The 13,109-nt window shown below is 43.0% G+C and overlaps 3 protein-coding genes across 3 annotated transcripts; 2 read left to right on the top strand and 1 right to left on the bottom strand.

Moving 5' to 3' along the window:
- Positions 1–1,718: 1,718 nt before the first annotated feature.
- Positions 1,719–6,322, top strand: LOC125984211 (extracellular serine/threonine protein kinase FAM20C). Its single transcript, XM_049746175.2, has 11 exons — positions 1,719–1,813; positions 2,354–2,803; positions 2,863–3,044; positions 4,295–4,373; positions 4,445–4,537; positions 4,831–4,946; positions 5,046–5,226; positions 5,321–5,430; positions 5,642–5,723; positions 5,841–5,900; positions 5,982–6,322. Exons 2-11 carry the CDS (start codon positions 2,355–2,357, stop codon positions 6,280–6,282), a joined length of 1,653 nt encoding a protein of 550 aa, XP_049602132.1. The 5' UTR covers positions 1,719–1,813; position 2,354; the 3' UTR covers positions 6,283–6,322.
- Positions 6,323–6,865: 543 nt separating this feature from the next.
- si:ch1073-357b18.4 (uncharacterized protein LOC797129 homolog) lies at positions 6,866–8,883 on the top strand. Its single transcript, XM_049746182.1, has 3 exons — positions 6,866–7,103; positions 7,577–7,857; positions 7,945–8,883. The coding sequence occupies exons 1-3, from the start codon at positions 6,866–6,868 to the stop codon at positions 8,689–8,691; spliced, it is 1,266 nt and encodes a 421-aa protein (XP_049602139.1). The 3' UTR covers positions 8,692–8,883.
- Positions 8,884–8,929: 46 nt separating this feature from the next.
- On the bottom strand, positions 8,930–11,148 carry ccdc97 (coiled-coil domain containing 97). Its single transcript, XM_049746183.2, has 7 exons — positions 10,780–11,148; positions 10,522–10,695; positions 10,304–10,463; positions 10,072–10,160; positions 9,665–9,875; positions 9,467–9,578; positions 8,930–9,375 (listed from the first exon to the last, which is right to left on the bottom strand). The coding sequence occupies exons 1-7, from the start codon at positions 10,930–10,932 to the stop codon at positions 9,261–9,263; spliced, it is 1,014 nt and encodes a 337-aa protein (XP_049602140.1). The 5' UTR covers positions 10,933–11,148; the 3' UTR covers positions 8,930–9,260.
- Positions 11,149–13,109: the final 1,961 nt, after the last annotated feature.

The raw sequence follows: 13,109 nt of genomic DNA, 5'->3' as shown, positions 1-13,109 counted from the left end.
AAAAATCGACGCTGGCTTTGAGCTCACGACAGGGTTCTCACGGCGAGAGATGAGATTGTAAATAATTTGCTGTAGAATGATAAAGAGCAAAAGGGGGAGGGCGGAAGTCATGCGACACTAAACAATCATTCTCATGGGAAACCATGAAGCGCTGGATTTATAATTGGTTGAACACAACGGCCGCCTAACGCTACTTAGTATTCCGTGACGGTTTCCTCACTGTCTTAACACCACCTCCATCTCTCCTTCCAATTCCTTTCCGTCTCTATTAACATGGTCGCTACTTTACATCATTTGTTCCTGTTGCTTCCACGCCGGCTTTGACACCGCCGCTTTGCATTTGGCCCTCCGTCTTTTGTCTCTCAAGCTTTCTGCTCACTCGGTCTCTCCGTATGAAATATTCATGGGCAGCCATACCGGCAGAGGAGCGCCCGCATTGGCCTTTGAGGGGAACCAAAGAAGGTGAGAGGATGTGTGGTCCTGGTTTGGAAAGGAGATGAGGGGTGGAAAGAAAAGAGCTGCGGCAGTTGACATATGCACGCATCACCTCCATTTGCAATCCTTTCTACAGTATTTTCAAATTCTTTTAAAAAGAAATTTCCAAGTGCCAAGTATTTCCTGATTGTTTCCTTGACACAAGGAGATGATGGATTAGGTTTAGTGCAGAACAGGCAGACACAATAGTTGAAATATTCCCATCCTCACCTGACGCTAATGCTAAGCATCAATCTAAAAAATGTTTTTCCACTTATACTACACATAATGACAGAATGCAATTAAAGCACACATTAGGTGCGATCATTCCAAAAGGTACTTAACTGCACATTTTAATCCAACATGCCAGATGTGATGACTTTGTTTTATGACGCTTAGTTTGCATTTTGTTTTGGCTGTCAGCCTGCTCGGCGGATAAAACATGTACTGGATCCAATTAGGTGTCATCTTCTGGGTTGTTTCCAAGCAACCTACATTAAAGTGGACCAGATGGGAAAGAAGGAGGCCAGCAGATCAGTTTTATGTATAGAGTACTGTAAAGTTGCAAATGACCCAAACTGCTGAAAACCAAGCGTCGCAAATTCAAAAATGGTGGATAATTAATAAGATATGAAATCTACAGGACCCAATGAAATATGGTTTGTTCATTTGGATCATGTCACTTTTTGAAAAAACACATTAGATATGCAGTATTGATGAAAGTTAGTTTAGAATTTTAAATTGTTAAACGCCTAAAATGACTCATTGAGAAATAATAATAATAACTCAAATTATTCCACCAAATTTGGTGCAGATTTGAGCACCAGTCTATTCTTCTGGGACCTGCGACAAACCTCATTATACATTCAGACCCAAAGCGGTTAGCTAATTAACGGAAACATATAGTCGTTAGTTGGGCGGCAACATTAAATACACTGACCTCGTTTTAATCCGTTGAAGCTAGAAATGCTGAAAGTGACTAAATAGATCAGAAGCCATTTTTTTTCTACACTGTACAATTTTATATGACATGGAAAAAATAATTACAATTTATTTTATTGTATTTATTATTCTTTTTCCGTTCATTGTTGCTGTTATTTATCACCCTCCTCATTGCCAGACAGGCTGAAAGAGCATTTTGTCAGGTCACAGGTCACAATGACACAGGTCAGCGCAACCGTCCGTCCGTCTCTTTTTCTATTTGAACTCGAGTGTGCCATCACAAACAAACTGCACAGTGCGCTAGAATTATCAGGAAAATCACATATCGCTCTCATTAGCCCAGGACGTGAGGGAACAGAGTGGGAGAAGAAAAAAAAGCTCTTCAAGCAAAAGAGATGTAAGTCATTTTTTTTTTTTTCTGCCTATGGTACTCAGGGGAATTTGAGAGCAGCAAGTTCAATAATTTATTGATTTTCCTCTATGAGCTTTTTATATCTCGTGTAAATGATTAGCTTATCTTTTTTTCCCCTCTTCCGTAAGATAATTAATGCCTGACTTGCTCATCACCTATAATCCTTTCAGTTATTGCAGATTTACATCTCTGGATGTGATGTCATTTCATTTTTTTTTTCTCAGTATTTAAACACACTAGTAGTTCTTCTGAGCAATATTTGAGGTTTTCGAGCGTGTCCGCTAATAGTCTTTAGACCACAAAACAGATGTGAGTCACCATGGCAACAACAGCAAAACTCTTCTCACCATCAGAAGCTATTTAAGGTCAAATTGTGGATGACAATAAACTCTGCTGTTGTGGAACGGATCAATTCCATGCGGGGTTTCCAATTTACAGAAGAAAAATTAGACGATGAGCTGAGAGGAAAAATAAGGAAACGTTTCATGGTGATTGGGTTTGAAGTGCCTCTCTTTTCTTTTGCAGCATGGTGAGGCGGAAGCTAGGTCCATCCGCTCGCTCCGTCTACCTTTGCTTGGCCTGCGTGTCCCTTTCCTTGCACGTCATTCTCGCATTCTTTTGCCTCACTGTCCTCCAAAGAGTCTGTGTCCTTCCCGACTCATCTTCCTCCTCCTTAAATCCAAGCACAGATGCCCAGCAGCACATTTCCGCATCACACAAACTATCAATAAGTTCCCAGAATGAGAACGCTTACAAATCAAATGCCAGCAGATTGCCCAACGCCATTGGCGGAGAGAAAAAAATGATGGGCGGTGGAAAACTAAATCAAGTGATGGAGGAGGCCTCCAAGCTGGAGGCGCTTTTCAAGCACCCGCTGTACAACCTGCCAGAAATAGGGCTGCTGGAAGATGACTGGCTGCTGAGGGTGAAGAAAAATGAGGACAAGGAGGACGCCATCGATAGTGACACTCAGTGGTGAGTGCTAAAAATGTTCGCCTCGTATCTGAGAAATATATTCCACTTTTGCTTCAAAGGCAGAGTGCGAGTCGAAAGGAGAAAGGCTACGATAAGGTTTCTTGGAGCAGCGACGTGGAGTCGCACCCACCCTGGTTACGATTCCACTTGGGCATCACTCGATGGCAACTGTACGACAGAAAGAACCTGACTGTGGCAAAGCTGACGCATTACTTGGCGACGCAACGCATCCTCGGAGCAGGTGAGGAAAGAAGAGATGATAGGAATAGATTAAAGAGCTGACCTAGCTGTTAACCATGATGGTCCCAGTAGTGCTTAGCTTTCATCTAATTATGATAATTCACTTTCTTCTTAGTTAAATAGAAAAACAAAGTCACCGCCGGTTTCATTTTTTTTTTTTTCTTTTCTCGTATGCCTTTTATAGAAATCTGTGCGAGAGCCCAAAGCGAGGCAGCGAAGTCACACCGTTTTTTTCTTTTTTTTTTTTTGAAAGACAGTAAACTATGCCAAAGTTTACATTCAGAGCAGGGAATCCTTTAGAGATTTTTTAGAGCAACAACAAAAATGAGACACTTATGCATGCATACACACACACTCACAATTGCACAATCAAGGCTGACCTTCACGGCTAAAGTGCGGAAGATGAAAATACCTTCGCCTTTTGTCTCGAGACACGATTAGCCTTTTTAATATTATTAACATGGAAAGGTAGCGGTACCTGATTTTTGGTTGTTTTTGCAGTACCTTTTAATATTTCTTTACTCTGTTACACAACTACAGAGACTATTAAAAACAATAATATTAATAAAAATAATAATATAAATACAGCGAATGGTCATGGCAGGTTTTTGCGATTCATAAAAGTGAGACGACGATGAATCATTTCAAACCTGTACAAGTCAGTTGGAATAAAATTCTGAGAGGTGAAGTAAAAATAAGTGCCTCTGATTAGTCTTAAATGAAGTACGGGTGTTAGAAGGTAGACATTTGGTCTGCAAAGAGCTTCGACAGCATCAGAGGGATCTCATTGTTCAAAGGGATCAGGCAGGAAAAGGGTACAAAAGAATTTCCACAGCATTAAATATACCATGGAACAAAGTCAAGACGGTCCTCTTCAAGTGGAGAGGAAAAAAATGACACGAGTAAGAACTGCTCATCCATACAAATGAAAAAATGAGGCTGCTTAGAAGCAGACAGCAACATTGGAGGAATTGGTGGCAAGTATTGACTGTTTTGTACATGTGACAACAATCTCCAATCTGGCAAGCAATGACATTATTGCAGTTGTTTATTTATGCTTCACTCCTTGAAAAGATTTTTTTTTTCCCCAATCGAGTTTATAGGTAAGATTAAAATCATCATCTGAAAGGGGTGTGTAGACTTTTTATACCCAGTGATACGATTACTTGTCAAGATTTTGAAAAACTATGTTTGACATGTGACAACGGCAGCAATTGCTGAATCCAATCTTGCTTTTTCTTCAACTTTCAGTTCAAAAGTCAGGAGGCACTCAACTCAAACTGCTGATATCTTTCCCAAACTACGGACAAGCTCTGCTCAAACCTAAGAAGTAAGACGGACCGCTCTGCCATCTTAATTGGAGCCCACATTCAACTCAGCACGGGTGTTTTTCTCAACTAGACAATCCAGAGATGCAGAGACGGACGTGAACCTCTTTTACTTCTCTGACTTTGAAAGACACAATGCGGAGATCTCAGCTTTTCACCTTGACAGGTATACAGAGAAAAAAAAAATCCTTTGTGAAGATTCAATTGTACGGTGAAGTGGAACGATCATCTCTAGCCTTGCGCATCCCTCCAACTAAAGACATCACCTCTGTGACTTCCAGATGCCGCCGTGAATGATGTCAACCTAAGCTTTGTTAGGCTCTGTAGTATGACTATAAAAAAAATGACATGAAACACCTGCCACCTCCAGGACAGAAATCCTGTGCCTCAATGGAGCTCTGTGCTTTTTTTCAAAGCACTTTTTGGGTTCTGATCTCTTGCGTTGGCTTTGCGTCTCAGACTACTGGGCTTCAACAGAATCCCCCCAGTGGTCGGTCGTCTCATCAATGTCACCAGCGAGATCAGAGAGATTACCACTGACCGCAAGCTGTCCCGCACCTTCTTCACTTCCCCTGGTAGTATTTCTCCTGCTGTGAGATTTTGTTCCGAACACTCTCCCACTAAAGCCACTTTAATGTGCTACTACTAAAACATGTCTCTTGGACTCCCCCTAGCGGGCAATGTGTGTTTCTACGGTCAGTGTGAATACTACTGCTCGACAGAGCACCCACTGTGCGGGCAACCTCACTCACTGGAGGTATCCTTGGCGGCCATGTTACCCGACCTCAGCCTTGCCCCTCGCAGGTCTTGGAGGTCACCATGGAGACGGTCTTATAGCCGCACTAAATTGGCCCAGTGAGTACTCACAAATTTCCCTAGTCAGGGTGAATTGTGGCCTGAAGACAAAGCTGGTAGATCCAACTTGATGTGGAATGCTTCGCTGTGCCAGGTGGGAGAAAGACCCCGCCTATTGTGACACAGTCAAACAGACGCCTCCCTACAACTACGGCACCAGGCTGGTGGACGTTATCGACATGGCTATATTGGACTTCCTCATGAGTTAGTCTCCACATTACCAATTCAGTCCAACACTTTGAAATTGAAAAATAATTGAACATGAAAACTTCACGGTACACAACAAAGTCAATTGACCTTCTGTGATTTTCCAAAAATGGCAACAATGATGAAACTTGACATCGCATAAACTAAGTGTATGTTCTATCTAGATCAAAGTTACAGGAACATTGATTTTTCTTTTTCTTTTTTTAAGGCAACATGGATAGACATCACTATGAGACGTTTGAAAAATTTGGCAATGAAACTTTCCTGCTGCATCTGGACCACGGACGAGCGTAAGTGCCGTCGGCTAACGTGATCAAAGTCAGTAAGCATGAACAAATATTCACTTTTAAAATCAGGTCTATTTAAAATAACAATCATACAAATTGCAACTAACTACTATTTTGTAGGTTTGGCCGTCACTCTCAAGATGAGCTATCAATTTTAGCTCCCTTACAGCAGTGCTGCAGGTAAAACTTAAAAGTGCAAAGTTGGAAGCTCTTCATGTACTGAGGGGGAAAAAAAAGTATTTTCTCTTCCTACCTGTCCAGGATCCGTCGCTCCACCCTTCTCCGCTTGCGTCTCTTGTCCCATCCAAATTTCCACCTGAGCGATGTCATGCGGGAGTCGTTGGCCGAGGATCCTCTTGCAGCTGTGGCTCCACTCCTGTCCGAGTCACATCTCACTGCTTTGGACCGACGCCTAGCAACTGTCCTGCAGGTGGTGGAAACCTGTGAAGAACATCACAATGATGTCATTTTCAATGACTTGGGAAAATACAATGAAGATTATGAGCACCCAACTAAATCAGTCCAAAACAAGATGGGACTTGGACTTATGGATCTGATTTAGTTCAAAACAAATAAACTAAAATAAAGACTATCCACAAGCATTTCATTTGGATTTTAGTGCAACGCTGCCCCCTACCGGTGTCCAATGTACACTACGCAAAAGTTGACAGGAACAGATCGGTTCACCAATATGGTTGTTTCCCCTGAATTTTAATAGTACAAAAAACACGTGTGGATTGCATTGATTTAACGGGAGGAGAAATAAAAAAATAACAATATTAATTCACAAATTCCTACCAGCGAGGATGGAGCGCTGGTGTGGCTTTTAGTGACGTCACAGCTCGCAGCTGTGCCAAACTGACTGCGCAGCCGCTCTGTGCATCCGTCAGTTTATGCGCAGCGCAGCCATTTCTGCGCTCCTCTGAACGCATGAATATTCTCGCCCTTTCTCTCCCACGCGCACTTAAACCAAAGTAGTGCGTGTCGATCACACACGCGCGCAACGTGGAGGATTAAAGCGCATCTGGATTCGGCTGTGATCCGCCATCTCGAAACTTTCTCCGGATTGAACGTCTGCGCAGCCAAGCAAGCGCCCTTTCTCTTTGTACACGTAGAGCTGGCGTGCACGTGCGCGCGCGCCCTTAATGGAGGCCACCGGTCTACAACGAGGCGTCTGCCACGCAGCAACAGTGCAGGTCAAAAGGGAGGCGAGAGATGCTAAACAATCTGCGCTGGGTTTGGGCAGCCAGGGATCGCCTGCGCTTTGCAGCGATCCTGCATACGGAGGAGGAAGAGGAGGGCTGGACCACGCTGAAGAGGAGCTGCTGCTGGGACCGTCGGCGCTCCACGCCGCCACCACTACTACTACGGATGTACAACTGCGTGAGTGTTCACTTCCGCTCTTCATTTTTATTTACTCGATTGACATTACGCATTCAAGTAAAAATTAGTGAGCGAAGTGCAGTGGTCCACTAGATGGCGCTGTTTTTCCTTATCATGTCCGATAAAAAGCCTGTCGCCTACTGTGATCTTCTAGCAGAAAATCTGTAAAAATAAATTGTATGTATTTTGGGGGGGGGGCGTATATAAATTGAAGCTACATACTAGGACTGGCCATACACAAATATGTTTTGTTATAGACTCATTTTAAACAGCCCTGGGGACGTGTTGAAATGAAAGGAGCATCAAATTAGTTTTCAACGCGGGACACATTTTATAGTTATTTCCCTCAGGGGGATTGTATGACTGAAAATAATATTACTGGTCATTTAAGTCATCATAATGCAAACGCAGTACGTATTCCAAATTTTTAGCAAGTTTCCCTGATGTTTTTTTTTTATTATTAATCATCCCAGCCTCCATTCCCATACCATTCCCACCTCCCCCCGGTTCCGATTTCTGCTCCGAGGCTGTTATTTGTCTGATCGACGCGGTCTGCCGCCGCTGGGGCCTTTATGAGACCCGGGAGCGCTCACAACTCTTCCAAAGCGTCCAGGAGGAGTTGGCCGCCAAGGGGCACCTCCATCCCGTTGAAAAAATCCGCCGCAAGTGGAACAACCTGATCGTGACCTACAAGAGGGTCAAAGAGCGCAGTCAAGAGAAGGGACACGCCAAGACATCGTGGGAGTTTTATGATGTGGGTATGACGGTCCCAAAATGAGCTTTTCTGCTTCTAGCCAATCCACTGAAGTTAGATGAGCTCTAACGTTTGTGTTTGTTGCAGCTGATGGATGCTATGCTCTGTGGAACCATGGGTTCTTACATCAACATCAACAAACGCAGCAAAGGTGCACACATCTCAGCAAAGGCGGCTTTGAGACTACACGTCCCGCAGTCTACAACTCTCGTCCACCCTAATGGGAACTTGTCTGTTCAAATGGACTCAGGGGTCATGGGTCAGGCCGCTGCCGGCAGTAGCAGCAGTGTTCGCCAAACCGACAGTCCGGACCTCAAGCCGCTCATAGTCCTCAGCGGTGACCTGGTCCCGGCCAAGCTTCACCTGGCTTCCACTGATGCAGCACAATCGTTTATCTCCTCGCCTTGTTTCTCACAAGCCGCCTCCCCTTCTCTTGTGTCCACCATCAACACGGACCCGAACGCATCCCGCAGAGCGCCGTCCTTCCAAACAGATGTCGTGTGCTTCGGCCATAGCAACAACCTCGCTTCCAATTTCCCCACCACGTGCTCCTCTCTTTCATCCCTTGTTTCCGCCTCGGCCACATCGGCACCCGAAGGCCACAAGGCGCAAAGCGGCTCCGCCGTCTACCAGGAGATAGTCAAGCAAAAGGAGGCGCAGACTGACCTGGACGGCGCGGCTCGCGCGAGGATGGAAGCCAGAGAGCGGCGACAGGAGAAGAGGGAGGTGCGGATGGGGAAGTCCCTGTGCAGGATCGCTACGGCCCTGGAGCTGCTCTCCTCCAAACAGGACACCGTCATCGCGCTACTGCAGAGGCTGGCTGATAAAAAGTGAAGAAGGAAGAGCTCATGTTAAAGGTTGACACAGTTTGTCTTGATTTTTTTTTTCCCAGCTCATATTTTGTATCACAAAAACCTGGCATTTCAAAAGGGATGTGTAGACTTATGTCCACTTTATATCTATGATGTCTTAACAGCCATTTCAGCGAAATTATATTGACACAAAAATAAATTTGACAAACCTATACAGGATGGTCTTCTAATTAAATAAAGTCATAACTAATAAAAAAAAATTCAAATGAGCACAACAATGGAGAAATGTACTGCACTACACAGTGGAAAATAAAAATTGAAGTATGTTGATCTATTCATTTTTAATACAAAGCTAATTGGATGACGCATGTGTACCTAATTAAGTGTCCCGATATAATCAACAAAACATTATTTGCCATTTCATAGTTTACTCCTACTGAAATGGTTTGTGTTTCTCGAGAAGAGAAAAAAAAAAAATCATAATAGCGGTACTTAATGTATTCCAAAAACGATTTATTACAAAAAAACAAAAGCATTTGTGTTGCAACATAACAAGAATAGACCAGTGAAGATTTCCTGGCCCTGTGGTGGCTATTCTGTCATAACTTCCTCATCTTCTTCCTCATCATCTTCATCAAAATACTTTTCCTCTGCATCTCTGTTGACAATGTCAAGGTTGTCATAATCAGGGTTCTCGTCCACTTCGCTATAACGGAGACACACAAGTGCACAATTGATTGTAATCTTTTTTTTTTCCCCCTTTTCTGATAACTCAAGTGCTTTGCATGCATGCGGACCTGTAGTTGAAGTCTGTGTCTTTGCCATCAAGGAAGCGTTGGTGCATCTGACTGATGAACTCCTCCCGAAGAAGCGCTTTCTCCTCAGAGGTCTTTTCTTGGACTCTGTCTTCTTCAGTGGCCAGTCCAAACACATGGAGAGGAACAAAAAAAGTCACTTTAGCGAGAGCAAACCATAAGACTTGTGAGCATAAGCACCTTCATCATCATCCTCTTCCTCCTCCAGCTCTTCCTCCTCCTCCCGTGCACCCTCCTCTCTATCCTGCTCCTCCTGCAGACGACACTGGATGAGCCGTTCCTGGTAGGAATTGAGGAGGAGGTCTGACAACCCTCCTGTGGCGGCTCCCCCTGATGTGGCCGGTCTTTGCTGTGCACCACCCAACATGGCCTCTTGGGAGCGCTCTATCACCTAAATTGTCACAATTCATTATAGATCAGCATTGTTATAAATTAGTGTGGGTATTTTGACACCTTAATATAAACATTTTGTTAAAATAAATAAATCAATCAATTTATTTCTTGTAGTTTTTCATTCATAGACATCTAAGCGAGGTAAAATTATAACACAAACTACCCAAACCGAATAAAGAAAAGTATATTGTTACCTCATCGTCAGTTAGGTACTGTCCAATGTATTGTTCATACAGCAGTGGCTCCCTCGTTCGCATTTGTTCTTCACTGAAGTACAGACCCTCTAAAAAAAATAAAATGAAATATCACTTGGTCGACTGTATGATCAGCATAACAATTAAACAAGATCTTTTTGTTGTGGCTTATTGTGTTTATCTCCGGAAGATGCTGCCATGCAATATTTTAGAGTGGGGAAACGTTTTCAACCTTCTTGCAGGGCCCTGAGTGCGGCGTAGCGATGGTTTCGAACTTGTGTCTTGTGAGTTCTTCCTGCTGCTTGCTTCTGAATCACTTCACTGTAATGTTGAGCCCGTGGGTCAGTGCTGACGTGGGAAAAAGCTGCCAGATGCTCGGGCTTCAAGCTTCTCTGGAAATGAATTGAGCTTGAAGTAAAGTGTTGCGCAGACAGAGAACAACATACATACATGGTAGCGCTCCAGGAAGACCAGCGGTTTGCTCCTGTACTGATATAGTAGCTCCGTTCTTCGCTCCTCCGTTGTCAGTTCATCATCTCCTATTTGCTGGCTCTTCACTTGGCTTCCACTGGCAACGACAGCTTCCAACATGGTGTGGACTTCAGCGGGGACATCTTGGAACTCCTTTAGGGGTCACATACAAAAAAATCAATCAGTTGAATTGGTTTGCATGATCCCGTTAATATTTGTTTAATTTGTACTCCTTACCTGAGTATCTTGTGGTGGTTTTTGATGGTCAATGTAGGCAACAGGAGGAAGGATCACCAGGTCTTCAGGTACTGTGCACTGGTCGTCCCTAACAGTCTTATCAGACGTCCTGGGTAGTATTTTAACGCGAGGTTCGGTAATTTCACCCCACATTGTTCAATTGTCCGTTGTAGCGACACGAAGTTAATATAAGCGCGTTACTTGATGATGTGCTAATTTATAACCACTAACGCAAATTCTAATGGTTACCATAAATATTTACCATGATCGGCAATCGCTCGGACGTAATTTGATCGAAAATTGCACACGAACGACTGTTGAGGTGCGCCGCCATATTGGTCCGTCACTGTTTTTGTTCCCCGGTGTTGTGCCAAAGTAGGTACTAATAATAAAAATCGGGCCACGCGTCTGAATTTGGGAACAGATATTTTTATATTTCTAAATTATATTTCTAATTTAATAGCATTATTATTATTATCATTATTGGTGACTGATTTTATTTCTGTTAAAAATGCATTTACTTAATTATTAAGTGACTATGAGCCAAAAGTATGGTTATTTATGCTTAATTCTGTGGCCGTTTGCAACTGTTGCTTTTCTTAATAAATACATCATAAAAATATTGATTGAAAAACGACCATTTATTCATCCAGATGAAGAAAATTGCTGCATCCATGTGTATAAAAGTCAGATTATATGAATGGTAAAGCAGTCTGAAGATGGTGACCTCAGTTTGTGCTGGCATTCTCTCCGTCACAGTCAGCGAAACGCACCGAACATGGGTGCTGAGTCGACTGTTACGGATGCGTCAGCCAAATTGTCAAAAGGAACACTGAAGGGTAGATTTTGCCCACTGCACGATGCTCCCCTTTCGGAGCTGGATTCCAGAGTGACCCCTCAAGACCATTCATAATTCTTCTTTCTCAAAAGTTACCAGAACTCTGGACTGCTTTCTGATCCTCACAAGGCCTAGAATTTGCAAAGACATTTAGACTCGGGACTGTTTCCGATCAGAATGAACCGCGTCATTAAAAGGAGGTAGGTGTGACTATGCACCAGTAGTTTAGATGTTTTTGTATCAATTGCAAATAGATGTTGAATAGATTACAAATAGTTGTTATGGGCTAAGGAAAAGAAAAACGAAATATCCAATATGTGATGCAGAAGTTCTGAAGTTCTGGGCTCCCCAATCAATGCACTGAAGTTTATGTTCGGTATTTGCATGGCTGACTGGTTTGATGGGATTATACGGGAGTGTGTATTTGTGTGTGTGCGTGTCTGTGCACATCTGTATGTGCGCTAGTGACAGAGCGGGAGTGCTGAGTGCAATGTATCTCTGTGATTGGGTCCCGGCCCGTTTGATTTCTCAGCGTGGAGTGGATAATCCCATAATCTGATAATGACCCACTGTGCAGATTTAGTGATTAAAGATCTGAGGCAAATGCTCGTTGCTATGGCTGCCAAATAAAAGGAAGTGGAGACTAAATTAATGGCCATGAGGAGAAATGCATTTTTTTGGGCAAATTCCACATTGTTCAAAGACTTCATAGTTTGATTGTCAAAATGATGTAACATTGAAAGCTCAAAACATGATTTGACTTTGTGGCCCCATAAAATGATATTGTGGGCTAGAGCTGTCCCTCGAGCCTTGAGTTTGTCACCTGTGCCATAAATGATGACAAATGTTTTTCAGTCTGTCTCCACTAACAATTGCAATGTACAGTCTCAGTTATGTTGCTCACGGCATTTAAAAAAGGAGAGAGGATTCATCCCTCAAAATCAAAAAGGGATTATTTTTTAATCTGGATAATTAACCTGTTAAACTAGTAATTAAGTGACCCTGAAACAATTGAAGGTTCTCTCTGTCAGAGAGCTGTGCAAGATTTACACCAGTAGGAAAAATTTCTCCGGTGCTAAAAAAAAATCGAAGAGCACCCTTAGTTCTTAATAAATATGTGGCAAAGAGGCTTTGAAGAGCTCCTAAGCTTCTCGAGGTATTAGATTTTTTTCCCCCTAAATGTTGGATTTCATGTTGCATAAGCCGGTGGTGGCAGATCAAAGTAAACATAAGTCAGCAAAAACCAAAAAAAGAAACTCATGGAAAGCATTTAACTGGCATTGCACTCTTAACATTAATTCACACAAGCAGATTCTTCCAAATTCCAACGTATAACAAAAACACTATTGTGAATCATTTCTGTCTGCGTTTCTAATGCAGTCCATTTTCATTCATAGCTTCGGATGAGCTGTTCAAAAAGACTATATTTTCTCATTTGCAATGACAAGCGGAGGTCTTCTTCATGAATCATTGTTGCTCCCCCCCTCATTCT

Source organism: Syngnathus scovelli, chromosome 16, assembly GCF_024217435.2.
Source record: "Syngnathus scovelli strain Florida chromosome 16, RoL_Ssco_1.2, whole genome shotgun sequence".
Lineage (NCBI taxonomy): Eukaryota > Metazoa > Chordata > Actinopteri > Syngnathiformes > Syngnathidae > Syngnathus > Syngnathus scovelli.
This window is presented reverse-complemented; position numbering and strand designations above follow the sequence as displayed.

Excerpts from the sequence above, each read along its gene's own strand:
- si:ch1073-357b18.4 (XM_049746182.1), top strand. The coding sequence starts at position 6,866 with ATGGAGGCCACCGGTCTACAACGAGGCGTCTGCCACGCAGCAACAGTG. Across the intron at positions 7,104-7,576 it reads TACTACGGATGTACAACTGC|CCTCCATTCCCATACCATTC; the intron begins GTGAGTGTTCAC and ends TAATCATCCCAG. Across the intron at positions 7,858-7,944 it reads CATCGTGGGAGTTTTATGAT|CTGATGGATGCTATGCTCTG; the intron begins GTGGGTATGACG and ends TGTTTGTTGCAG.
- LOC125984211 (XM_049746175.2), top strand. The coding sequence starts at position 2,355 with ATGGTGAGGCGGAAGCTAGGTCCATCCGCTCGCTCCGTCTACCTTTGC. Across the intron at positions 3,045-4,294 it reads GCAACGCATCCTCGGAGCAG|TTCAAAAGTCAGGAGGCACT; the intron begins GTGAGGAAAGAA and ends TTCAACTTTCAG. Across the intron at positions 4,947-5,045 it reads CACCTTCTTCACTTCCCCTG|CGGGCAATGTGTGTTTCTAC; the intron begins GTAGTATTTCTC and ends GACTCCCCCTAG.
- ccdc97 (XM_049746183.2), bottom strand. The coding sequence starts at position 10,932 with ATGTGGGGTGAAATTACCGAACCTCGCGTTAAAATACTACCCAGGACG. Across the intron at positions 10,696-10,779 it reads AACCACCACAAGATACTCAG|GAGTTCCAAGATGTCCCCGC; the intron begins GTAAGGAGTACA and ends TGACCCCTAAAG. Across the intron at positions 10,464-10,521 it reads TCTTCCTGGAGCGCTACCAT|AGAAGCTTGAAGCCCGAGCA; the intron begins GTATGTATGTTG and ends ATTCATTTCCAG.